The sequence below is a fragment of the Mycteria americana genome, chromosome 10 (assembly GCF_035582795.1).
Source record: "Mycteria americana isolate JAX WOST 10 ecotype Jacksonville Zoo and Gardens chromosome 10, USCA_MyAme_1.0, whole genome shotgun sequence".
NCBI classification, from domain to species: domain Eukaryota; kingdom Metazoa; phylum Chordata; class Aves; order Ciconiiformes; family Ciconiidae; genus Mycteria; species Mycteria americana.
Genome location: NC_134374.1, coordinates 5,699,107 through 5,725,994, shown reverse-complemented (window position 1 = coordinate 5,725,994; position 26,888 = coordinate 5,699,107). Strand labels below are relative to the sequence as shown.

Below are 26,888 nucleotides of genomic sequence, written 5' to 3'. Positions count from 1 at the left end.
AGAACTAATCTGTGTAAGAAGTAGCAATTTTTTCTCCAGTTTCTGAAGTGTTGTTCAGCTAAACCTTTGGTCCCAGTACTTTGGAATTTTAAGACGTTTATGTGACACATTTAAATAATTACATTGGTAGTGGAGCATGGCACAAGCTATAGTATTTGGGAGGCAACACATACAGAATGGCCTAATACCTTGATGAATTTTGAACGCTTTAGAAGTCTAGATTTCATATTATTAACTTATTTGGCAGATTTAGGAGAATAAAAAGATTAACCCCAAATTCAACCTGCAGCAAACAGTTGGGTGCCTTTATCTCCATCCTGTAAAAAATGGCATGAAAAACTAAGGATCACTGATAAAAGATCCAGCCTGGATCTTAGGGTTCTCTAGCAGTTATTTAATTTTCTTTTGTTTGAAATCAGTAACTGTCTAGCTATTCATTCCAGCTAAGGACTAACTAGTTGTCAGGCTCCTTGCTCTTAGACCCAGTGATGTCCCAGTGGTGCGGTCACAGCTGTGCTCCAGGACATGACCAGAAGGTTTGTGGGTGGAGAGCTTTCCTTCCAGAGACACTGGTCAGTCAAAAAGGATGTTGCTTGTCTTTATAAACCTCTCTTCCCTATCATCTCCTTGTGTTGGGCTTTTAAGCCCCAAGTTTAGGGCTCGTCTGTGATTTCAAGCTCATCTGGTTGGTGTGGGTGAAATGATCCAGCCCTGTGCCCATGGCAGCCGCACCAGCCCAGAGCATGGACCGGCACGGAGAGGGAGCGCTCCTGCCAGCAGCACGGCTGGTGGGTCAGGCTGGAGTGGGTGTGGAGGAGCAGCGGGGAGCTGCTGCCCTTTTCCTGGGGAGAGCTGTGCCTGTGGAGGAAGGGAGATAATTTGTACCAGTGTGTGTCCGTATGGCTGCATCGGTATGGCTGTTAGGCTGCAAAGATCTCTCTAGCTGTGCTGCAGATCTGTGCAGACCCTAAAGAAGGGCCTGTGGGCACCTGGGGTGTACATCTTCAAGACAGAAAGCTGCCCAGCAAAGCCTGGTGTGCTTCTTTCTGGAGAATTTGGACAAGGAGGTTGTGCTTGGCTTGGCTGAGTCTTTCCTCCTGGCCTTTCTGCAGGTGTTTTATCTCAGCACATATAGGCTGTCAGGGAGCCCCTGAACACCTCAGATGAGGGTTCCCAACATAGTTTGCTTTGGATTATGCGCAGCAATGGTGGAAGCAGCTCCTTGCTCTTGGGACATGTCCCTGCCCTCCTCTGAAACACTCTGAGAAGTGCTGGTAGCATGCACGTGACTTGGAAGCCTCTGGGGTGGGAGATACCTTTGCCTGCTCCCGGGGCACGTTGGAGAGCCCCAGGCTGCAGGGATGGGATTCAGGGTGGCCCCAGCAGCCCGCAGGGAGCGCGGCAGGGGCTGTTACGGTCCGTTATCCTACCAGCCGCTCTTGCAGGTGCTGGGTTATGTCTGCGTAACGTGTGAAATATAATCAAAAAGATTGTTCCACAAAGTGATGTAAAGATGGCAGAGCACATGCTGAACAAACACGCCTAAAGATGTTGCTGAGCGTAACGTCGCAGCCAGCTTTCCTCTTGGCTGATGGAATCACTATTTTATATTTATGCTCACTTGGGAGATCTATAAATATATAAAAGAAAAAAACCATAATCAGGCAGCTGTAGATGAGTTTCACTAATCCACAAATTCATTATTCAAGCATCTAAAAATACCTGGTCCTTGCTGAAAGTAGAGGATGATACTACAGGAGGAGAAGTGGCTGTTACTGGTGATGTCTCATTTACATGGAAAATTGTGGATGCCTTATGATATGATTACAGCTAAGATTTCTCCCCTTAAAACAAGTGGCATACAGTGCGGTTATTTAGCTTGATGTAAGCAGACGGATCAGAAAATATATAAATGCCTAATGGTAATATTTCTTATTAGCTCAATTGCCCCAGGCCAGAGGGGCTGGGAGGCTCCGATGTATCCAAATGAGCTTTGCAAAGTTACAGTTCTTAAGGCTCTCTTCATCTACGTCAGAGCAATGGCAAGTAAATGTGAATTCAGATGCCCTAGTAATGCTTGATAAAGCATGTTAGTGAAGGTGAAAAGTGACAGCCAAACCCAAAAATATTCTCAATTTAGAAGAAAGAAAATTCACCACGATGTGGTTGGTGGTGGGAGGAGAAATTTGCGGTACCGTGACTGTCCCCAGATGGAATCAGCAAATTCTGTTGTGTATGTGTGTTTTTAGGGTCGTTCAATAGAAGAAAAAGAAATTCCCTCTACGTAACTGTGACTCTCCTCATTGTGTCAGTATTAATTCTAACGGTGGGCCTAGCTGCTACAACAAGAACCCAAAATGTGACTGTTGGAGGTTATTACCCAGGGGTTATTGTAAGTATAGAACTCCTAGGTAGGTCTAGAAAACTTATTGCCTACAAAGTCCCTTGTAATGCTGCAAATGTTATAAAGGGTGATCTTGTCCTGAATATTATGCTCAGCTACTTCATTGCCGTTTGATTTATTTGTTTTATTATTATTTTGCACCTGCTGCTCATTCCCATGCAAAAATCCCATCCAAGTGGCAGCTTCCTCTGAGCTTAGGTAATAACATGCTTTTGGGCTAACGGTGAGACAGATAAATAGGTCCTACGTCAGTCAAAGCAACCTTAGAACTCCTTTGTTTGCATGCATCACATTAACCCCAGGCAGAAGTAAGGCAAAGAAGGACCATAGGTGCCAAGAACAGTTGAGAGACCAGGTCTTGAAACACTGTTCACATGAACTCATGGTCATAAAGTTCACTTGCAGAACTGTTTAACGATTCAGAGTCCCTGAATGAGGAGAAGCACGTTAGCAATGGCTGTGGCAGCTTGCCAGGGGAGCATGCACACCAAAGCAGCTAGCACATCCATTTCTTCTTTCTTGTTATCAACAGATGAAAATGGGAAAGGACAATCTTTTAGCTTCAAATAGCTTAATTTAGAGAAGACCACTGGTGCCCAGCCTTCTTGCCAGTAGATGTGTAACGTCCTGCAGAAGCATAAGGGGCAAGTAAATCGTGCCCCTCGCGGCACGAACAGAGGTCTAACATGGGCTGGAAAGCAAGTCTTGGTCTGTTCCTGTGCGTGTCTGACACGTGCTCAAAAAGAAGCACAAAAAGCACTGAGCTGCAGCCAAATTAGGTGTCTTAGCAGGTTGAGCGTAGCTGCAGTCCCCCGGCTCGAGGCTCCTGGTGCAACAGCCGTGGAGCGCTGTGCGGTTAGGTTTGGAGCCTCGAAGCTGGAGGCTTAAAGCCAGTCCAGATAAATAGGTGGAGACTTGTTCTTGCCTTAATGCGGTTTGATTTATTTGCCACCCATTGCTGATCTCAGGGAGGTTTATACTCCTCTGTGGACAAGCTCTTCTATGACTGAAGAAAGCCCCTTTACAGCCATTAGTGTGGAACATTGTTACAGACTGTGTTGGGCCTCTTCGGTTTAGGATTGGTTTTCTGGATTGTCCCAGTAACTCCTGCAGTTAGGCCTGATCTTTTTTAAAGAGGAGTATAGAAGGAAGGTGTTGAGAAAGGTGACAGGCTTGCTTCAAACTCTTTGCGCTTAGCCCACGCTCTGTCAGCCTGAGTTGAACCTCGTGCTTCAGAGCAGGTCCTGCAGACCGATGCAGATGGGTAGAGCCTGTTGTTCACGTCCCCTTGACATCTCCCGTGCTATTTATGCTCCGGGAACGTCAGCATTGCTTATGCTTTTGTAAGACTTGGTCTACTCAAGGAATTAATGAATTCCTGGACTTGGGAAGGGCGTTGAGTTACTTTATTCAGAGGCACTCTGACAGTTTGTGTTTGTCACCAAATTCCCCCTCTCGGCTAGTTCATTAATCCACTGTGTGGAAATGTGTGACGACCTCGCCTGTCTCCCTGCACAGGAGAACATTTCAGTGTGCTGCTGGATGCTTCAGCAGGTGCTTAAAATAGCTGATGTTTTGTAACAAGCTGGAATTTCTCCCTTTACTGTGGAAAAAGGGCTTGCTGTGGTACATGAGTACTTGGTGAGTTGTCCCTGAGCAGGTGGCTTCCACAGCCCCAACGAAGCAGCTCCTTGAAGGTCTTGTCATCCAGAGCTTCACACGAGTGTTAGGCCTGTGTGCATCTCCATCAGGGGTTTCTGTGCACCTTTAGTGGTGCACCACCATTAGTCGTGCCCTGAGTGCCCTGCACTGGTAAGGAGAAGATAGAGCCAGAAGACTCTTTGTACGCTGGGTGACTTCTCCATGTGTGGACCAGATCCGTGGATGGGATCATCTCATGGGACATCAGGTGTCTCATCGCTGCCATGCCTAATGCACCGTTGTTTCCTCCTTTAACTTGTGTGTCTTGGGCAAACACCTCTTGTGCAAGGAGGAAATATGCAAAGAAGTGGCTGTCTGATGCGGGGGATTATCTTCCCGGGCCTCCGCTCCCGAGGAAGGACAGAACCGGGCACTGGAGACCTTCTCCCCATCAGTGGGATTTTGGTTGTTTGGGTTTTTGGGTGGTTTTGGGGTTTGTTGTTTTTTTTTTTCCCCAAACAGTGCAGTTCCTCATTAACGCAACTGGAGGAGCTGAAGCAGAGGGTGCAATGACACGTCCTGTAGCCAGGCTGCCTTCACCCTCTTCCGTGACCACCGACACCTTCACGACTACATCTGTGAGCACCCCAGCTGTGTCTCTGTGGGAAATATCCTCGCCTGTGGCTGGATGACTGACCTGGGCCTGGGCAGCCCAGAGTGTAACAGTGATGCTCAGTAGACAAGAGTAATGATCGGGTGCAGAGGGCAAGCACCCTTATGGAAGTGAGGCTCTGTGAGATACCTGAGTTGTCTCCAAGTTATACCAGCTTCCAGCAGCTGTGTAAATGACTGACCTTTCTTAGGCTTTGACTGGCAAACCTCTTCTGTAATGGTTCCTTGTCAAGCATGTTGGCCTGGGGCTTTACTCTGGAAAAGCACATTGATTTTGCATCCTGTGCTCCCTTCAGACAGACGTCCCAGGGGATCGTATCCACCAGCAAGTAAGCGATGCAATTGATGCAGATTACTAAGATCTCTTCGTCCCATCCGTAGAAGAACGAGTGGTTTTCCCATTAATTAATGAGAATTCCCATTAATTAATGAGAATCCACTGATTTATTTGGTCTTCACCTGTTGGATGTACAGACTTGCTCTAATTTCTTCTTTTTGAATTATCTTGAATTATCTTAAGTATTCCACCTTTTGCTTTGAGGCTGCTCTGAAACACCACATGGACATTTCTCTTAAACATGTTGGATCAAGCTCAAACGGCACAAAACTTTTTTTCTTCAGCATTTGCCTTAGGTGTGTGTTGCCACACAACTTCCTTGCTGCTAAACATCACCAGACTGAAAATAATGCCTGGATCCGTCTCGCTGTTAATGCCTGGATCTCCCAGGTTTTGGGCTTGGAACTGAGCTGTAAAACTCCTGTTAGCTAGAGAAGGTGGGGGTTGTTGCTTGCCCACGCTGAGCAAAATAATAAGCCCAGAAGCCCTGGCAGATCACTTTGGGGCAGTTCAGCAGTGCCCTGGCTCTCTGCCCTGCCTGCCTGCTGCCCCAGTGCTAAGCAGCACCTGGCCTCGTTGCTGTGCTTCCTGCCATGGTAGTTTGTCCCTGATGCGGGGACAAGGGTCTCCGAGAGCTCAGAGTGCCAGGCAGGCAGCTGGGAAGCAGTAGCCTGATCGGCTGCTCCGCTTTAATCCCTGCCATTTGAGCCAGCAGCCCTTGCTGCCCGCGGCACTGCACCAAATGTTACTGGGCTTAAGCAGAGCGGGGGAAGATTTAAGCCCAACTTTTCATCACGTTTGTGTCTGCTAATCTCTGCACGTGCCTCTGCTTGTTAGTATCGGATTTATTAAACCTTTGTTTTCTATTCCTGGATCTTAAAATATCGATTCCAGGTTAGTTGACTCATTCTTGAATCACTGCAGCTTGTCTCGTGCCTTATTCTGCTTCCTGAGGAGTTGGCCAGTTATTTGGCATTCTCACCCGGATCTTCACGCACTGCCCCCCTAGTCTATTGACTGGGTTTGTACCTGCTTAATATGACCAGTCCAACTGAAGGACTTTTCCGGCATTTCTCATTTTGCCGACCCATAGAAGTGGAGTTGGATATGCTCTACACCGATCAAAGACCTTTCTCGGTGTGACACAGAAGTACTTGTGCATCTCCCCCGCCTAGTCCGTGGTTCCTGGTTGAAGTCCCTGTTGCTGGCCCAGCTGAGGTGTGCTCTGTCCTAGAAACTTCTGTTTAGTGTAGCTAAATAGCTTAAGGCTGTGGAGAAAGGAGGTGGGAAATCGCACTCCTGGCTGACTTCACTGAGCTGAAATAAGAACAGTGTTGTCAGTTACGGCAGCAAGAAAAGATGCTGTTGCTGGAGTAGCTTATTCTGTTGACTGGGCTGGCGTGAGCTCTTCTGGTAGAAGACCTGGTTGATGCATCCTCACCCCTGGAGATGAGGGAGGAGTAGAAGGAAGCAGAAAACTGCTAAATCTTCCTGAGTGTAATTCTCCCTTATTTCACACTTCACATCAAGAAACTCTCTGAGTTGAAAACTTAGGTGATTGCTCACACCCTTGGTGAGGTTACAAAAGCCTGGTCCTGCAGACGCTAGTGATATGGTCCTGCTAGGTTTGCATCTGGAGGCTCCTGAGTGTTTGTAGGGTCGTTCCAAGACAGGAATGCATATGCTCATCCACCAACCATTTCTCAGCATCACTGGGGAGGGGATGGAATTCAGAACTCATCCTTTGGTTTCTACACACGCTTTTGGTGTCATATAAGGGATGCACTTGATAGTTCCTGCTAGTGAGAGACTCCACTGATTCCTTGCTGAAGGAAGAGTGCTCACACATCCGCAGTATGTTCTTTTGCTGCTTCTGGATGTAATTGTGTTCTGTCTGTCTGTAAAATATGTTGGATATTGTCCTGATCTAAATGCTAACAATATGTTGTTTTTCAGCTTGGTTTTGGGTCGTTTCTTGGAATAATTGGATCAAACTTGATAGAAAACAAAAGGCAAATGGTAAGTTCATTATAAAAACTTAAAAAAAAAAAAAGACAGTAACTCAAATTTTGTATGTAAAGGGTATTACTGTTTTTTCTAACTCTTCCAGGGTAGTGTTGCATATCTCTTGAGAACTAGAGATGGTTTCTGGCAGCCCAGGAGAACAACGCTGTTAACCTTGATATTTTTAAATTTAAAAAAACCAACCAAACAAACCACATGCTCAAGGAAGCACAAAGTGACTATACACAGTCTCATTGAACTCAGTGGGATTTTTTTAAACGGCTTGAAATTGAGTGTTTGGAGTTTTCAGGGTAGTCAGTGCTTCACAGACTCAGGCCCAGTGCTGCTTCTGTTGAGCTGTCACAGTTATGTGATACATAATATGCTAAATAACATAAACATAGTACATTTATTTTAAATCTTTTAAAATAAATTCTTAGAGCCTTGGCACCCTGCAAAAATTGCTTTTGGCCACTTTCTATTCTAAGCAAAGGATAGAGAAGAGGATCAAGCAGGTGGTGTAACAGCCAGCCCGGAGGCTGGAGGTAAAAGCCCTTAGAGGGCCCAGCAGAAAGTCCTTCCTGAGGACAGGAGTGCTCAGAGCTCTCTGCTCTAGATACGTCTAGAGAGTAAGTCGCTCGAGATATCGACAAGATGAAAAGCATGAACACTGGTGTAATTGAAAAGCAACCAACTTCTCCAGTGTTGCTGGTTAACATGCATGGTGCTGGTCCTTGTTTCCAAACACCTCTTCAAGTAGGAAGGAAAACCAAGAAACTTTGCATGCTGTCAAGCAGCAGCTGGGGACCTGAGAAGCACAGAAGACGCTGCCTAGACCAGATGTGCGTACCACAGCGCGCTCTGGTTCCCTCCTCACGCTGCGGGGAGGCTTTTGTGTGCTGGGGCTGGGCAGCCACTGTGTAGGCAGGTCTCTGGTGTCCCATCCTGTGGGAGCAACATTCAAAAGAGAGGAGGTGGGCAGGGAACGTGCAGATAGCACAAACCAGATGAGACCAGTGCTGCTGATACGATACGATCACAACTGAGCTTGTGCTGGGGTGGGAGGGGGTCTCTTTGTGCAGCGGGGACAGAGCTGGCCCAGATTACCCCCTTTGGCAAGCACAGGAGACTTGTGTGGACTTGGCTGGGTCCCTGATGGCCCCTAAACGTGTCTTGCAGATGCTGTTTCATAAACCCCTTATCTTCCTGCCTGTGCCTGAAAGTAGGGACTATAGTGCTTGGAAGTGTCAGTAACAGGGCTTAGGGTGGGGGAAAGGCTTTTGGGAGAATTTAGCAAAAGATGTGGATAGAGAAAGGTCAAAATAAGTTGGTACCTGATGCGGTCCCGGCAGGCTGTCGAGTTCAATCTTTCCTAGCCTGTTTTCTTTGCTTGCCGCCTGTGGCTGGCTAGAGGTAGCATGTGGGGAGGGTACAGTCCAGCTCCTGGAGCACCCTGTGGGCATGCCTGCCTCCTGCCTCCCCGCAGAGCGGCTGCAATCCCCCTCCCCGGTGGTTGCCCCATGCTCTGCAGCGAGATCCCTCCAGCCTTCCTCGTATGAGGTTGCACAGGGCCAAGGGGGGATCGTGCTGTCCCTGCAGCCTGTCCCACTGGCCCAGCGCTGCTGCCTGCTTTTGCAGGGACGGAGCCGCCTCTGCGGGGGGCTCAGGGATCCAAATAGCAGGGTGTGCTGCTGGCCACGGCCAAGACGCAGTTTGCCGAGCTGCAGAGGGAGTTGGGAGAGATTCCTGCTTGTCCTAATGCAGGGCTGGGCTGGGCTGGGCTGGGCTGTTTGCTGTGCAAATAGCGTGCTCCCTGCAGAGCAGGAGGGAGAGGGTGAGGCGGACCCTGCAGGAGAGGAAAACTGCCTTTCCCACAGTCGGACAGGGTGCAGGGGAGGTGGGTTTCCCAGTGGGTATTTTTTGTTGTTTTCACCCTGGCTCTGCGAGAGCAACATGTCCTGTTCTTTCTGTCCTAGCGGGGTTTCCAAGCTTCTTGCTCATCGCGTATTGGCAGCATGTCAGGGTCTGGTTGAGCAATGACAGTGTTACGCCAGTCCTGTGTTCTTCACAGGAGTGCCCATGAGTGACAGCGTGGCTCTGACTTGACTTGTTTGTTTATTCTGAGGAGCCCTGGGTAGCCCCTGTTTATTCTTTTCATCTCTCTATCGTTTTGTGTCCTAAAAAGCACGCATGACCCAGCTTTGCAGGGATTGTGTCGCTGCTGCCTGGGTTGGCAGCTGGCGCGGCTCTGCTCTGACCACAGAGGGGCCACGAGGTAGCTGTCACTTATTGTCCCTGTGCTTTAGTCACATCTCCTCCTTGCCCAGGAGCACTTTACAGTGGCAGCTTTGTCCATTAGCTGATACCATTGGCGGTGCAGGATTTTTTTTTTTTAATCTTCTGTGAACTTCCCCAGTGTCCTAGTTTGCTAAAAGGCAGTCTTGGTGCTGCTTGTTACGCAGCTGCTCCTCAGTGACGGCAGGAAGAGCTAAAAGCAGCTTCCGCTGCCGTGTTCTTGTGCGTGTTTCTGCCCATAAGCTGGCTGGGGAGCGTGAGGAGTCGAGCAAGCCAGTGTGGCTGATGGGGAGAGCTGACCTGAAGCAGCACTCCTCGCTTCTCTCCAGCCTGCCGACAGGAATAGACCTCTCTCGTTTTTCCCACCCGAGCGTCTTGGCTTTCATGCCGTGCGTCTGCACTTCCCACTTGTCAAAGCAAGGGAGGGCTTTTGTCCCCCCCGGGCAGGGCCAGCTGCCCAGCAGCACTGCCCGCCTGCCTGCCAGCGCTGCGGGCAGCTGACTACACCCGAGCTGCCCGCTCAGCAGTTTTCAAGTGAGGAGTCAGCGTTTTACGTGGCTTTGTGACAGTCATCGTGCCGTGGAAAAGTAATAACCAACAGCTTCACAGCCCATGTGTCGCTGGACCGTGGCCTAAAGGGAACCTCAGCCCAGAGCACTCCTGCTTGATGGTTCCCGCGCTATCTGAACCCAGTTTGTCTGTTCTTGTCCGAGTGCTAACTTCCGCAGGGGTTAGATGAGTGAAGACCAATCACTAATATCCCACGGCTCTTGAGAGGGACTGCTGCTTGCTACAGTAACAGTATTGTCAACCCCAAATCAAAAATCCTGTTGGCAACTCATGAGATTACTTGAAAACCGTGGGATTGTTAAGATGAATTTGTATGGTTTTATTTGCTGTTTGATTTTCTTTATCATAAATTCTCAGTGTTAGGTTTTTAGGCTTTTCTTTCTCCAGCTGAGAGAGAGGAAACTGTGTGTAAATAAAGTAAGCAAACCCATTTCTAACACCAGATCCTTATATCCTAGTAGGGCTGTTATGAAAGTATCATCATTAACCTTGTATTATTTTAAATAACCATATTAGCAGCTCCTATCTGCAAGCAGGGGCGACTGACAGATAGTCTAATTGTATATATTTAGTGTTTGGCTCACTTCCCATCTCCACGGGTCATGCTATTTAGGGAGGATATCCTCTTTCATGTATGTATGAAACAAAGGACAGTACAGAGAAAAACCAAACTTGCTGCAAAATAACCTAAGCCGTAAAACCCATGTCTTCTACCGAGGCTGTAAGAAGCTGTGCTTTCTCCCCTTGTGTGGTTTCACTGGTTGGGGTAGTGAAACAGTGTGACTGCTGTAATGGATAGTGCAAGTCGTGATCCAGGTGTGCAGGTGGTGTGGGTCTGAGGGGGGAGGAAATGCTGGTGTTTACAGCGGACAGAAACAGGGTCCCAGCATAGGACCTGATCCTGGAAAACTTGTCACCTGCTGCCATCTGCAAGTACTTTGTGGCACAGCATCTAATATTCCAGTAAGAGCTTGTTACTTGTGACCGTGACTTGTTTGTGTGGTCGTTGGGTTAGTTTCACGGTCTGCTCTATCTACTGCTGCGGTTTGTATTTGCGGTGGTACAGTGTACGTCTTGAATACTTGCCTCATCTAGAAACCCATTTTATTTTCTCTCATTTTGAAGTTAACTGAAGTAAGCAATTGTACAGGGACCATTTCCACTGTCCCAAGTGAGCCCTCCTGCACCTCCACTCATTGCCCAAGCTGGCCTGGTCTGCACGTGGATGTTGCTGGAGGAAGGTCTGTTTTCACTGAGGGAGGTTTAGGTAAAAACTGTGTGATTAACCTAAAAATCCTGAGATACTTTAAAAATACATACAGGATCCTTCTGGCTTGTGTTTGTCAAAGGGTTTGGCTTGTCTTTCTGAGAACTGGATCCTCGTGCAGTGGCAGGAACCAAGGTTTTCGAGCAAACTTAGCACCTGGAGCTTTAAAACAAACATCCCCGTGCCAGGAGACAGCGAGATATCTGTCAGTGCTGGCCAAGCTAACTGTTATTTTTGTATTTGTGCTATTAGTGATTTTTACTATTGCTCAAAGCTCCCAGTGACCAGTCACCTTTGTACTTGTGGAGAAGCAGTTTTTAACAGCTGTCAGCGACCGACACTTGAAGGCTGTGATTGCTGGAGTGGAAAACCACCAGGGAAAAACCCACTAAAGCTTTCAGTTCTTTAAATGGAAATACTGCTGTTCCCCAAGCTACGTCTTTGTGAACCTGTCTGTTTGAATACCACGCTTGCCCTCCCTCCACAGCCCTGTCGATATCCCCGATGTGCTTTGGCGAGGGGGATTGGGATCGGTCTCGGGAGCTCTGTGTGTGATGAGCTGGCCTGGAGCCCGCTGGCAGCGGCTGAGCTGCTGCTCAGGAGCAAGGAGGAGTCGTGTCGGCACTCGTGCGTGGTTCCCACAGCTGAGCACTGGCTCTTTGGCAGAGCTGGTGTTGTAAAGTGGTGTAGTGCGAGTAGAGACCTTGTTTCTCATACCTGGGTTGGGGTTTGAGTATTGCTGGTTTACCTGCTGAATGCTTTCACCCTAATTTTAAGAATGGGCAGGATGGGGCCAGTGGAAGAGGATCAGACCTGTCTGACTTCCCTCCATGAGCTGAAGGTGGAGATCTCTCTCCTTGCAGCTCCTCCAAGCCAGGGGGAGGCCCCGTGGGTCGTGCTTGCCGCAGCCCGGCAGCGAGGAGCCCAGCCAGGCTGCTGTGCGGGTGTACAACGCGGATGGCATAGGCTGGTCACCTGTCTTCTGGTCTCGTGGCTTTGTGCTTATGCCTGCGTGAAGGCGTTGTTTCCTGGAGGCGCAGTCCCACCAGAGAGGTTCGCATACAGCAGTCTCCTGTGTTCTTGCAGCCTGGGAAGTGTTCACAGGAGCAGCTCCCCACAGCGCTCCAGGATGGGGAGAGAAGAAATCCCCCCCTTTCTCTCCAGGGAAGCGTTAAGGACAGCAGCAGCCAGAAGAGGAGGTGTATCCTCAGCCTAAGTTTAGTGCTTTGGAGTCATGGGGAAAGTTGCATTACAATATCAAGTCCCTAGAGAACCAGTCTGGCACAACCCTACTTCTCCTGCCGCCTTGCAGGAGCAGACACTCTCCTTGGAGATGCACATCCCATTGCCTTCAATGAGACCAGTCTGTGCAGCCTGGGCAAACGTTTGGGTCATTGATTGCTTGAGGCCTTATTGACTGTGGTTTACGTATCCTTGTGGAGAGGGCGCAGAACGCTTGGTTGTGGACAGGCAGATGATACTTTGCTTTGTTTTCCTTTCTCAGCTGGTTGCATCGATCGTCTTCATCAGCTTTGGCGTCATTGCTGCGTTCTGCTGTGCCATAGTAGACGGTGTCTTTGCTGCCAGACACATAGTAAGTGCTTCCAGGAAAACACAGGTCCTGCAATGCTTTTACTCTAGGAAAAGAAGTGATGGTGTCCATAATCCTGTATCAGGCCACATCAAACCCTGTAAATATATGTCATGTGCTGAATGCTGTTTTAAATCATAAACTTTAGAAAAATGTATCAGTTTTGCAAAAATATTTTGAAATGAGCCACGAGCATTAAGATCTTAAAGCTTTGCTTTATTTTTTTGTGTATTCTTTATGCGTTCACTGAGTCTCAAAACTATAAGGTGTAATGTGAGGCTATTGCCAAGGGACAATATATGAGCAGTAACATCTGTCATATTTTAAATATTAGCAGCGGTAGTTAACGCTGATTGAACCGCTGGATGTTGTAGTAGAATGAAGCAATTTGATATGAAGCTCATTAAAGCGTTATAGTATAAACAGGAAGCACTTGCAGTAGGTTCTCAGTTTCCATTCCATGACTTAAAAAATATGGGCTACTGCTGTCATGCCCAATCTCTAGTACAGTGGGACATGCAAAAGCTTCAGTTATTAGTATAGAAATGAAAAAAACCCACAATTCCATTTCAACTTTTTAATTGAAATTTATAACTGCAAACAGGTTTTTGTCCTGCAACTCTGAAGTTTGATGACTTTTTTTGAAATTTTTGGCAAAATGGGATTAAAAAGACAGATTTGGGGTTTATTTGTGATCAGAATGGAAAGGAATTTCAGAAGGTCAGAATTACCCATGAAGTGGAAACTCCCCATGTCAGCTGGCTTGTTATTCTCCTTGTAAAGCCGGCTCCCCTTGCCCGCCCCTGAGCATTCCGATGGTAGAAAGACGGCTGGACGGCAGGATTTGCTGACAGCTCAAAGGGCAGCTCCGCTCAACTGCGTGATAGGTCTCCGTCTGTCTGGATGCAACCAGCGAGTCTTGGCCATCTCTGACCCGCCTTGCGAGGGCATGTGAAGCATTAGCTTTGATAAAAAGGTGAAGCTCCTTTGACTCCTGATCCTGGCCGTGTGGGTCTGAGCCCCGCAGACTTGCTCTGTGATTTTTAGGTGCTGACCTCACAGGCTGGGTAATGGCATGAGCTGGCACCTCCTCCCAGCCAGCTACAGGGATGTCTGCATGTCTGAGACAGCCAGAGCCAAGCAGTTGGGATGATGAGGGCTCTGGTTTCTGCCTCTTGATGAACGGACGTGCTTTTGGCCTCGCTTCGCCCCCTAACCGTCCAAGAATGTCGTCTTGCTGGAGACGTGCTCGTGCCACGCTAGCACATAGCGTTCCCCCTATTGCCTGCTGCTGCCACTGCCCTGCCACCCCGAGCTTTGGATCAGACGCCCAGAAAGCAAGTCCAGCCACTCCTGGGAAGGGCTCGCTGAAGCAGATACGCATCCAGCGTTGCTTTCCCTGAGGTTTTGCCCTGGGGACCAGGCTGCCCCAAAGGGAGACGTTAATGCAGGTTGTTTGCAGGCTGAGCCACTGGTAATCCTCCAGAGCTTTCCCACAAGTCGCTCAAGAGCCCAGAAAGACAAATTTGCCAACAATTTAATAAGAAACTGTTATGATTCATCGTGAAGAACCCTCGGAAACATGTCAGGCAGCCCTGGGATGTGTCTGGGGGGATAAGGAATGAATCGTTCAGTTCGGGGTGGCCGCCCTCACCCAAACGAGCCTGGCTTAAGAGCCTGCTCCTTCCATGCTAGCTGCAACAAATACATGCCTCCAAGGACCGGGGTTAAACATCAGCTGGGGCTCAGGGGGGCTGAGGTGGGGGGCTGCCGTGGGTGGGGATGTTGCAGAACAGCCACTGTATTGAGGCGCTGATGCGAGAGCAAGGTCTGTCTAAAGCCTGGCCCCTTTCCCCGGACCAGCTAGCTGATTTTGATTTTGCTGCAATGCTAAGCCTGGTGCTTTTCCATCGGCAGGATCTGCGGCCGCTGTATGCGGGGCGTTGTCAGTACTACTCCAAGAGTACAACCCCACCGGAGGTGAGAGCAGGTTCAGCTGTGCTGTCTCATGAAGGGGACGGCTTCATGGTGCAGGTGGAGGAACCTGCTGCCAGGTTGCTGCTCTGGTGTACCGGAGGTCTGCGAAGCGAGGAGCGGGTGGAAGGCTGGGCCTGGGGCGGGAGCGGGGTGCCGGGAGGACTCACGGAGTGAATTCCTCCATGCTTGGTACTGCCACATTAGTGAAGGAGCAGGTGGGGGAGAGGAAAATACACCAGTTTCTCTAGATCTTCAGCTGTGCATTCATTACAGGAGCAGGGTGGTGGGTTAAGAGTTCAGACAGCAGTAGTTTCTGTGGATACAAGCAACATACACCAGCCTCTGCACCTCTGCTGCCTACTGTCTTCTCCAAAGAGAAGCCTGTTGGGGACGGATGTTCCTGCCGCATACTGATAGTGTGTGTGGACATCTTTGGCTGCCTTTGCTGTGCACTGAGGGCCTCTCTGAGATTTCCTCACAAGTTCCCAAGTAGTTTTGAATAACCGCTATATGCCAAATTAAAATGCCTGCTTGAGGTGCAAAGTAAGTACTACGCAGTGGCATTGGTGGGGTCCATTCTCTTTTCAGCCCAAAGACCGTCCGTGTGAGCTTGGGTGTTATGACCCACAGGCGGACAATTAACCGCTTTAGTCAGTTATTCACCAATATGGGAATCTTGCTCTCAGTTTGTATCGTCCTATTGACAACTCTTTGCTCTGAGCTGCTGCGTGGTGAGGAGTGTTAGTTCAGCAAGGTCTTGGCTGCTTGTAGAGTTGCACAACCCCCTTCCTATGCAGGCACGTGCTTATCTGTGACTTCCCTATGGTGGAAGGAAATGCTGGTCTGTTCTAGTCTAGTGCATCTTTATTCCAGTATAACTGTACTTTGTAGGAGCTGTGTTGCAAGATAAGGAAAGAAAAATCTGCCTGGGGCTAATCTGGAGATCAGTGCAAAATCTACATGTAGAGCAGGCCAAATAGCAGCAGAAACCGTGTTTGGTGATTATGTCCTTATGTGCTTTATGTATTTTTCTGGATTCACACAGGCAATCTGTCACCCACAGCGCCGTGCACCCTGCACGCCGAAAATAAAAACCAACACCTGCTTCTGCTGTGACCTGTACAACTGTGGAAAGTGAGTAAACTAAGAATACCATTCCTGGCCGTGGGAAGGGCCAGTAGTGGTCATGCTGGTTTGGAGGTGTCTGAAGGGCCAGGATAGGGTGGGAGCAAAGTATCAGTTAATGATAGCTGTTGTGGGAAGGGATCTTAAGCTGTGGTTGCTAGCCACAGGGACTCCTAGGCAAAAGATAACCAAGTAAAGGCATGTATGAAATACACTAAAGCCATCCCAGCCACGGGTGAACATGCTCCGGGCCAGCCCAGCTGGAAAGATGAAGAGGGCAGGAGTTTCCATTACTTCCATGCTTGGTGCCTTCCCCAGTTTTTCCCCTGTTGAGTGTCCCTTGTCCTAACGCCTTCCTTCTCTGTTGGCATGGCTTGTTCGCTGGGTTTTATTTTGTTTTAGAAGATGGAAGATGTAAAAACTGGGACACTGTTCTTCTTCACCTTCTCACCGTTTCATTCCCCACCCTGCTAACAGGGAGGAGAGTTCACAGGCTGGTGCCACCTGCATGTTCATAAATCAGTGTCCTCTCTGCCCAGTGAGTATCTTTCATGGTCACAAGAGATTGGAAGGTGTACCAGCACTGTGCGAAGATGAGTCAGAAGGGTGGTTACCAATCGAGCACCACTGCATAGTGATCACACCATCATTAGATCTGGCTACTGTGCCTAAGCCAACTTAATTTACCGCATGCGCTGCTTATATCATTTGGAGTGTCTAATGTGTGTCAGCAAGCAATTAATAAATTGATTTTTTTTTAGTGCTGGCTCTTGCCTAGGGCTGTTTCAGGCTTAGCATTTCTCACAGTACTTAGTTGGGCTGGCCCCCACTTAAATGATTGACTGGCGGAAGAAGATCAAAAGCTGCTGTTGGGAGAGGGTGGTTCCGCGTGCTGGGAAGGGTAATCACTGGTCTCTGTAGGACTTTGTTTCTGTGGAAGCCACCGCAAAGGGGTGAAGCTCACACTTTCCTTTGGCAGTTTACAGAACATGATCCCTTGTTATTAGCTGAAGAGAGCAATACACAGAGAAGTGATTGGAATAGAAAAACTTGTAACTTTTCTGTATTTTTTTTCTTTTTCTTTTTTATTCCCCAGTCAGGCTGGTTCAGGGTCCTGCCTCTGACCCATTTTCCCCTCTCTGATATATCAGTTGTTACCATCTCAGTCTTGCTTAGTGCCACACAAGCGTTCTGCACTGAGGAGGTGCTGGTTCTTTTGGGTTCTCGGTAAGAAAGGGACAGACACTCAAGGCTGGTTAGCTCATGTATTATGTAAAGGATGGAAATTATAGAAAAAGTGGCAGCAATCTTGCATCCCTCCTGATGCTGGGAACCCTGGCTGTGGCAGTGTCGGATGAGCCCCTTCCCGTTGATAAGTACATGCTGTACTTACCTGTACAGTGCTGAATGTTCTCGGTGGTAAGGTTCGCTGAGAGCTTTACACTCTCACACATCTCCATAGGAACGAGCTCTTGCAAACAGTACATACAGGTTGTATGGTTAGAGGCAGTCACGGTGTGTGCTCAGGTTATCCAGAGGTCATGCAGGCTAACATACAGGTTTTTGCAACCTGTGGTTATGCTCTGCCTCGATTCTGCTTGAAATCCCTGTCTCCTTGTTGCAATGTCTTCTGCAGTGGCCCGCTACAACAAGATACGGAAAAAAGGAAAAGAAGAAACACAAATTGAGTAATGAGGGAAGGAGGGTGGCCCTTGTGAAAGGGGGCAGGTTCCTGCAGGCCTTGCAGAGTCTGCTGGGGAGCTGAGCCTGGATCTCCTGCTTCTTGGCCTTAAATGTGAGCCTGTTCTTCCCTGTTTCCTCACAGCCCTTGTGCAGTTGGAGCCTAAGCCCATATGTGAGCTGGGAGATAAGTCATTCATAAGCCCTTAGTATTGTTTGTCCCCGATAAGTATGTTTTCTTAAGGGGGGGAATTGCTGTAGCCCACTACATCTGGTAAGCTACGCTGAAGGCCAGCCTGTTCCCCCAAGCAGCAGTCAGAGAGACGTCGTTACTGAAGAATCCTGCCTGTCAGACTCCAGCCCACATGTTGCAGGAGCCGCTCTTCCCTTTCCAAAACAGTGACCTAAGTGGATTCGACCGAGTTTTCTCCGTCTCTTTTCTGCATGTGGAAAAGCTTAAAAATGTGAGCAGAAAGACCTCTCTCTGCCAGAGTCCCAGGGGTCCTGCCAGCCCATGCCATTGTAGAGCTGCAAAGGGCAGGCAGCTGGAGCAGAGCAGCTGAGCTGGACGTGCTTTGTGGCCAAGCCCTGCAGTGCCAGGAGGCCAGCTGTGCTGTCCTGCGTCCGTCCCATCCAGCCGCTCTTGTGGCTGTGAGGAGCAGCCAGCGGCAGCAGCTGCCGCTCCTCGGGGCACAGACTGATTTACCTGGGTAATTCCAAGACCGGTTTGACCTTGGGAAGCCTCCAGGATCTCTGTGGAGATATTAGATGATAGAAATAAGAGGCAGATTCAGACTCAAGGTCATTTGGGGTATTTGCAGGCCTTGCAGGACTTGTTTGTTTCACAACAGATCAAGCCGTCTTCTGCCATTGTCATGCAGGGAGATCTCAGATGCCACAAGCATGGGACCTAGCAGGCTTTATGCCCACTCCCTTGGTAGTTAGGTCCAGGCTATCATTAAATTGCAGAATGCATTTTACTGTCCAGCAGAAGTGCTTAGGTTTTATGATGTGTGGTGCATTTTTTTATCATTATTGTTGTTTTTTGTCTAATCTAGCAGAGTAGAGATTTCTGGAGGATACTATGAATTCATCGATGTCAGCAGCTGCCAGGACATCATCCACCTTTACCACTTGCTTTGGTCAGCAACGATTCTGAACATAGTGGGGCTATTCCTAGGGATCATTACAGCAGCGATACTTGGAGGCTTTAAAGACATGGTAAGATGGGACCAATTTCTCTGTGCATTAAAGGAAACAAATCAGGCAAATTGCCTCTTAAAAATAATCATGAAAACAGCTATTGGTATTTCAATGCAAGTGATCTGTGCATCACTGCAGTCAGGCTGGGAAGAAGGGCATGAAATAACTGTAAGGAGAAAGTGGAAATGATTCACCTTTCTGATCTGGTGTCACCACCTGAACACAATTGGAAAAGATTAACAGAACTGGGAGACTGTATTTTCAAAAGGAACCTTCTCAGAGGTATTGGCAATACCAGGATGAATAAAAATAAGCTCTTTCTTAAAAATTGATCTTCCTTTTCACAGTATTGACCTTCTACAAGGAAATGTGTGGTGGTTGCTCATGAATTGTTGATTTTATAGCAGTAGTGATGTTCTGAGCTTTACAGACTGTTTAAGCAGCCCTGTTAGGCTGAAACTCTCCATCTAGTTTCTTCACGGTGCAGGGTCTGAGAGGGTGAACTGGGGACCAAAACCAGGTGAAAGATTGCAAACTTCAGATAATGAAAAAAATGCTGTTCTGGTTAACGTGAGCTTTGAAATAGCCTCACTTAACCAGGCTGCCTGTTACCTTCCGTACGGTTTTGTTGTGCAGAGGACAAATCAACGGGGAGAACTGAATATTCAACAGATAAATTGGGGTTTTTTTCCAGTCTCTTGTGACTCATTTGGAATAATACAAAATGAGACACCCAGAAAAAAGCCTTTGTTGTCCTGGCAATACATTTTTCTTACAAACAAATCTTGGGGCCTGCACTAAGGGTGCCTTATTTCAGAACTCTGAACTTTCCTACACTCTTCAGTCTCACCAAGATATTCCCAAACAAAACAGGAGACGCATTCCCAGCTGTGCATCGTGGGCTTTTGAGATTTGATCCACACCAGACAGCCTGTAAAGCTCTGGGAAAAAAAAAAAAAAAAGTATAAAAGTGTCTGTGAACAGCAGTACAAGAGGAGTTGAAATATGCTGATCTCAAAATGCACTGAATAACAGAGTAATCAAAATTAATGGATTCTTTCTCCTACTTGTGAAGATGCAATCTGAATGGTTGTCTTGTTTGAGTACTGGCGTGCACTGGGCTATTGCCAGCTTGTTCTGTGGAATCTGAGAGAAAACAATAGGTGGCTGAGGAATGAAATGACCTCCGGACTCACCTGCTGCCTAAGAGGGAACCGGATTGCCAGTTGCTAATTTGGCAGAGTTGAGCTCTAAAGACACACAGTGCTCCTTTAATCATTTCTGCTTTCATTCAGCTGTCAGCTTTCTGTGACTTGGTTAGCAGCCTGAGATTCTCTCTTTTTGTTTTAACAGACTCCTTCCCTCCCTACTCTGAACTGTACAGTTGAAAACGCGCACCCTTCGGTGTCCTACTACTCGAGGCCGCAAGTGACATCTTACAACACCTACTACCACAGCACGCCTCACCTGCCTCCCTACTCTGCCTACGACTTTCAGGTAGGGAATGTTACAGGATGTTTTCTTGCTTAGCAGCAAGGTTAAATCCAGCCGGTCCACAGGACTCTTGTCTTCCTGTCATTCACACGGTTTAATTTTCCTGTTCCTGCAGAGAATACCAAACCTTTCCAACTAGGCATTGGTTTTTGGCAGTGCTCTCTCTTACTAAGGCAGTGTTTTCCTGAAAGCTGTCCTTGAAGAGAAAGCAACAGAACCTGCTGCCTGCCTGCCTCCCCCGTTGCTCACTGGTAGAGGCCACATTAAAAATAGGCATTGCCTCTGGCACCTGCAATGCTCTGAGGATAGAGGCAAAGCGAGCTGTTCAGGTGCTAGTTTTTATTAGGCCAACTGCTATGTTGGTCAGCAACATAGCAGTGTTGGTGAGAAACAGATGAGCTTTTGGAAACAAGCTATTTGAGCTCCTGAAGGCACATACTGACTGAAAAGCTCTTCTGTTGTGTTTCTTTTCTGCACGCTCAGCTGGTCTAAGAACGGTCCCTGCAAACATCACCTCTGCTGAAATGCATCCCTTCCTCTTGTGAGTTACGGAGCTGTGCTGTTGGAAACAGTGATTTCATGTGAACCTTGCTGTCGACATCAGCTTTCACTTGTTGAAGCAGATGAGGACGTTTCCTCCTCAGCTCTTCTGTCAGGTGGATGTTACCACAGTGGTGATGTTAACTTAACACATCATACATCTTCTCTGCAACCATCAGGGCTGGAGACTTTTTTTATTAACAAGACCTTAAGGTCTTTGACATCAACTAAGAGGTGTGCTGTGTAATAGCCACCATCGCCCTCATCAGAGCCATGCATTAGAGGTAACATGAATCTAAACCTTTCTGGTTTTACTGCTAGTGCCACCAGACAACACTCTTGTCAGGCTTCCTAGAAATACGTGAACACTTACATCAGAATTTCTAGGACTGACTTATACAGATTTGTGACTCATTTTTGAGATTAACGCAACCTGGGACAGTCACTAGTGTTGTATAACTTTTTACAGTTACACAAATGCCAACCTCAGCACATACCAAAGCCAGCTCTGCTGTGAAGTCCTATTCTCAGCCGCTCGACTGGTACTAAGCACTGTTTAATTTGGGGTTTGTCTGTACGGCAGCCATGGTACCAGCAGAGAGCTCAGCACGGGTGGGTTTGCCCTGCTTTTCAACTGGAAGTACTGCTGGGGCTCTGCCAGCGCTTACATCTCAGCCGGAGGGATGAAAGTCTCTCTGTGTCTCACTGCTGCGAGCACAGGTGCTGGCTTAGGAACCAGCACAAAAGCTGGGTGTGAATTGAGGTAATCTAACTTTAAAATAGCCAAGTGTCTCTTTCAAATGCAATTCCAAGTCTGAGCCTTGCTTATCTTCCAGGGAACTCGAGGGCCTTCGTGAAAGCGTTAGCTGAGGCCTCTGGCTGTGGAGACTCTCTCTTGCCTTGAGCCCTGCTCTGACCCGAGCAGTGTCTGTACCGCCCTGACACCTTCTCCCCTGCCATCCCACAGCACACGGAGCAAGCCCAGCCTCGCCTCTCAAATCCCTTTCGAAGGCTGCGCTCCCTCTGGTGCAAGAATTGGCCAAGTCAGTGCTTCCCACTCATCCCACACATCTTTCACAGGAAAAAATAAAACAACACTCCAGAATTTCTAAGGGAGCCTGCGCCCCTGCAAGAGCCTGGCTTTCACCCACCGCTCTAAAATGGCAGACCCAGCTCGCTGGTTTTTGGAGGAGCACAAGCCGACGGGTGTTGCAGTGGCCACCGCTTGTGCCATGGCTAATGACGCTCCACCCGGCTGGTCGTGGTGAGGAAGGCAGCAGGCCTTTGCAGTGGGCCATGACGGGAACCAGGCAGGAGGCAAGGGCCCTGGTGGAAGCAGTGCCTGTCCCTTTCTCCTCGCTCTCTGTGCTTGGTTGGGGGCAGTCAGGTGAGAAAGTCTCAGTCCTGCAACGTTTTGACTTCTGCAGGCCCTGAGCCACGTTTGGCTCTGACAAGAGAACGCAGGCGAGCAGTGGCCTTCTCTGCCTTTCAACCATGGAAAGAGGAATTAGCACCGTCTTCCCAGCCGCCGGCTTCGTTAACAAAGCCGGGCTGCTGCCCGCAGCCGGTGCGAGCCAGGACTCGTGGCTGTGGCTGAGGCAGCCGGGCGCAGGCGCTTTGTGACGGTGAAAACCGAGGGCTGCGTTCGCTGACGAGTGCCGGTGCCGTGTCGCTGCGGCAGAGCCCTTCCAAATGTCTTTGCAGTCGGGGGGCTCCCACCCCTCGGCCTTTAGGTGAACTGGGGCGCGATGGAAGAGCTGTCGTGTTGTTTGAAACGGGAACGGTTTGTATGGCTTTCTGTGAGGTCCTCAGTGAGCAGGGTGGGCTTTCATGGTCTATATATCCACTTAATAAACCGTCACAGGTTGGTGTTAGGGGAGTGACACAAAAAAGATGCTGTTTGAAAACAAGCTGCTATTACTGCAGAGTCCGTCATCCCTCCACCCACCAAGGCAAAATCACATGGTCGCCTCCTCCGACCTTGTACATGGTCACCGCTGCCTACAGCTCGGCCTCGCTGCCCCTGGCACGGGTCCCTCGGCATGCGCTCCCGTGCCCCTTGCAGCACAGCGCAAATCCTCCTCACGCTTCTGTCTCTGCCGGGGCCTTAAGCCAGGCACGTTTGGGATTTGCAGTCCGTGCCCGCAGCCGGAGGGTGGCGAAGGGCTGCGTGGTGCCCGAGCAGAAAGGCGCTCTGCTCCAGCGTGCCGGCGGCGTGGCCAAGCGCCGTCCAACGCTGCTGGCTCTGCAGGTGGCTTGTTCGGGTGGGCTAGGCGGCCAGCAGCAGCACAGGGCGCAGCGTGACTGTCAGGGATAAAACCACAGTGTATTAGTGGCCAGAGGAGCGAATGCATTTCATTACCTATTTGTCTGGCCTGTTTCTGGACAAAACACAGCCTGTGCGCAGGTCTCTGACAGCGCCAGCGCCGTATGACTTGCAGCTTTAGAGCTAAGGTATTTTTGATAACGAAGGTATTTTGGAGAGCAGAAATTAATCTTCAGGCATGCACAGATTTTGTTACTCCACCTTTTCAAGCTTTTTACTTACTGAAGGAATAAATTATTTTGTTATCATTAATTTCTGGGGGTTTTTTATTTGTGATGAAGAGAAAAGGTAGTCTAAAAAGAAATTATCTGCAGCCTGTTCATTGTTGCTACTGGCTGATGTGTGAAACCCAAGATTCGAGAGAGACTCATCAGTTTTCAGTTGTCCAGCCTCTGTGAAATGCAGCAGGTAAACAGAAGTGATGAAAGAGATTTTTTTTTTTTTTTAAATGCCTTCTTCAGTTTTATGTCTAAGGAGTCTCATTATGCAAAACTGTTACTTACAGGCTGCGCTTACCTTGAATGCAACAAGTTATTTGAATACTTATTTGTATGTACGTATGTTTTGCAGAAGTAAGCCTTGAAATGTTAATTTTGCACTGCTTGGTAATGAAGTATCGCTTTGCCAGGGTCCTTTACATGTAGGAGTGTTTACATTACAGCCTTCTTGCTGTCTCCCTGCAGCATTCCAGTGTGTTTCCAGCCTCCACTCCTTCTGGCCTCTCGGATGACCCCCAGTCAGTGTCGCCATCTCCCAGCTATATGTGGTCCTCTAATGCGCCACCTCGTTACTCGCCACCGTATTTTCCACCTTTTGAAAAGCCACCACCTTATACACCATAAAGAATGTGGGAAAGAAGAAAAAAATATTTGCCATTGAAATAATTGTGAACATTTTGTATTTATATTTTACTGTGGGAGGGAGCGGGAGGATAGATACAGAAGAGAATTGCAAATACAAATATTAGATTGGACTGTTCTTTCTTGCGAGACTTATTTCAGAGGTTTAACAACAGAGTATGAGGAAGGGAACATACTGCTGATGTTTTGCAGTGTCGGTGAGTAGCAGATGGCCTAAATTCCAGCCTCCTTGTTTTACCACAAGGTTCATGTAGTCCTTGGTTTTTAATAAAGCGATACAACACAGATGATAGATTCTGGTCTACCTTACTCCATCTTGTGCCAAGCTGAAGTAAGGGTAGCCAAGATCGATAGTTGCCAGAGAGTATCAGTCTGTTTAAGGTGAGGGTGCTTGCAGGCAGCTCGCCTTGATGCTTGTTTTGTTTGGCCTTGGGGCTCCAGTTGCTGGGATTTTTTGGGGCCACAGAACTTGGCTTACATCCCTTGTTGGTTACAGCCTATGCACTGGAAAAATCTTGGGGGGAACCGCGACCGTCTCAAACGCTAATGAAAAGAGATAACGTCATAGGATATTTTCATGTATGTCTAGCAGAACAGTTGGAATATTGCTTTTTTGAGGGGAAAAGATTTAATAGGCAAGCTGTTTTTATTTCAGGATGCTTCTTAAGATAGAAGGTGAAATGCAGTTGTGTCTCTGAATTCTGTGTAAGTAATGCTGAAGTCAAACAGTTTGGATGGTTGCACTGCCTAAATCTTCCTTGTATTCCTACAAAGAGCATCAGGAACTGTCCACAAGTCACTGAAACAGTGCAATGAAAACATTATTATTATTATTATTATTGTTGTTGTTGTTATTATTCCCCTTCTGTTTGGTTGGGAATTTTTTTTTAAGCTTGTACTTTTTTAATGGACTGAATCAGCACCCTGAATAAGCACTGTTTTAGTAGCTGTATTATGGGCTGCACATAATGAATATCCACTACTAGTTCTCCAAGATGTAAGTCTCACATGGATAAAACTCAACACCCTGTAATATAGGATGAAACTGATAGGAATTTGCAATTATTGTTGTGACTTTCATTTAATCTTCAGCTGATGACTGTGCCAATTGATCTAGATTCCAACAGATTTTGCATGCATCCTGCATAACAAAAGAAGGTCAGCTTTATTATGTGACACAGTGTCCTGTAAAGTGTGGTTCTACTCCAGGAAGTGATTTCAGATGACAGCGTTCAGAGCTGAGCTGCTCGACCTGAGCATTCTCAACTGCTTACTTCAGGGATAAAAATAAGGTATTGGCATTTTACTCCTTATTTCCTAAAGATTTAATTTCCTTGGCATCAGATTGTTGACCCTAATCCTCAATTGTCTACCTTCACTTTCAACTGATGCAGACAAAAAGGTACCTAAAAGCTAAATCCGGCTTTCAGAATCTAAAAGTAGAATACATGCGGCGCGGGGGGGGGGGGGTGTCCAGTTAGATTTTAAACTGTGGCATCTCTCTACTTTCAATCTAAAAAAAAAAAAATACTGTCAAAATGGAAAACAACACCGAAGTCTCTGATCTCACTTTTCAAAGTACACCCACACTTTATAATGCTGTTTTTAATCCTATGCATTTGCAAAGCCTTTAGGCTAGGCTATGTGTTAACGTTATCATTTCCACCGTCAAATACTAATCAGTGTGTTAATAAGCTAAAGGATGACACTGTTTATCCAGAAGCAAATGTAACTTTTCTTCAGTAATGAAGAAAATAAATGTCTGGAGAAAGGAATACAACTCATGGGATTTAAAGCAGTAGTGTATGCAGAACATATCCTGGTGACATTTTGTTTTCCTATAGATTGTTGAAGTGCAGCTCCTATAAATTTGCGTACTGGAAATCAATTTATATACTAGGGCTTCATCCATTTTATATTACATTTTCCTGAATTAAATCTTGATAAAGAGATCGTGGGCAATTTCAAAATAGGCAGTACTTCTCCTAATAAAACTCCCCACAAAACTAGAATCAGAAGGGCACATTAATTTCAGAAAACATTTTATTGCTGCATCTTTGAAATAAAAGCTAACAGTCCTGTCCCACTTCTGACAAACATACTCCACCATTTGTGCCTGTCAACTAAATAGGGCTCTAGAAGGACTAGGGGACACTACGGGACAGGACTAAAAAACTCATGAGGGGAACATAACTTAGTGGCAGAGAAACAATTAGGAAATTATTGTGTCATTGGTTTTGAGTTGACAAATACTAAACTTAGGAAATTATCCAAATTCTCATTTTTTTCTAAGGAATATTTAAGCAAAAATTACATTGCTGCTTTAAATTCACTATAAAAGGACAAGTCCATTTTCACATTTAAAAAATTACTAGTGGGATTTTCTGTTGAATTACCCGTTTCCTTCTGCTTGAGTAAAACTAAGCGTTTAATGTAAATGCAACATTCTGCACTGTATTCATCATTTCTTATGAGAATGTCAAGATTGTGACTCATATGTACCCTTTTATTACTTTACCAAAGTTAAATAAAATTGTGTGACTTTTGTAAACATTTATAAATTGCATTTTACATTTTAGCAACTTTCCTGTTTTACCACCATCTTTCATGTCAGTTCAGGAATTCCAGTATAATAGCATTGTGCATGGAAAAACAAAACAAACAAAAAAACCCAAACCCTGAAAAACTGTATTTGCTATATTGGAAACTGGTGTTTTTACCAGGATTAGAGAGACACCTTTTTTTTTAAAGTTCTGTTTTTAAAAGCTCCAGATGCCCCGAGACTTCATAATTCTGCAGTTCTACCCACATAACAGGGTGCCCTGACTTCAATCACTGTGAAGTCATCGCTGCTGATTTTTTGCTTAACAAAGAGGCGAATGATCCAGCCAGTGCAGTGTCA

The 26,888-nt window shown here is 47.3% G+C and overlaps 1 protein-coding gene across 9 annotated transcripts in view; it reads left to right on the top strand.

Moving 5' to 3' along the window:
• Positions 1–26,547, top strand: part of TMEM255A (transmembrane protein 255A) — a 29,107-nt gene extending 2,560 nt beyond the window's left edge. For 2 of the 9 annotated variants that reach the window (XM_075512799.1, XM_075512798.1), the window contains exons 2-9: positions 7,011–7,073; positions 12,695–12,784; positions 14,699–14,761; positions 15,804–15,892; positions 18,622–18,784; positions 20,120–20,263; positions 21,881–22,064; positions 23,810–26,547. In XM_075512799.1, coding sequence (XP_075368914.1) covers positions 7,071–7,073; positions 12,695–12,784; positions 14,699–14,761; positions 15,804–15,892; positions 18,622–18,784; positions 20,120–20,263; positions 21,881–22,064; positions 23,810–23,856 — 783 coding nt within the window. In that variant the 5' untranslated portion in view covers positions 7,011–7,070 and the 3' untranslated portion in view covers positions 23,857–26,547. The other 7 variants (XM_075512791.1, XM_075512790.1, XM_075512793.1 and 4 more) reach the window with 7 other exon arrangements.
• Positions 26,548–26,888: the final 341 nt, after the last annotated feature.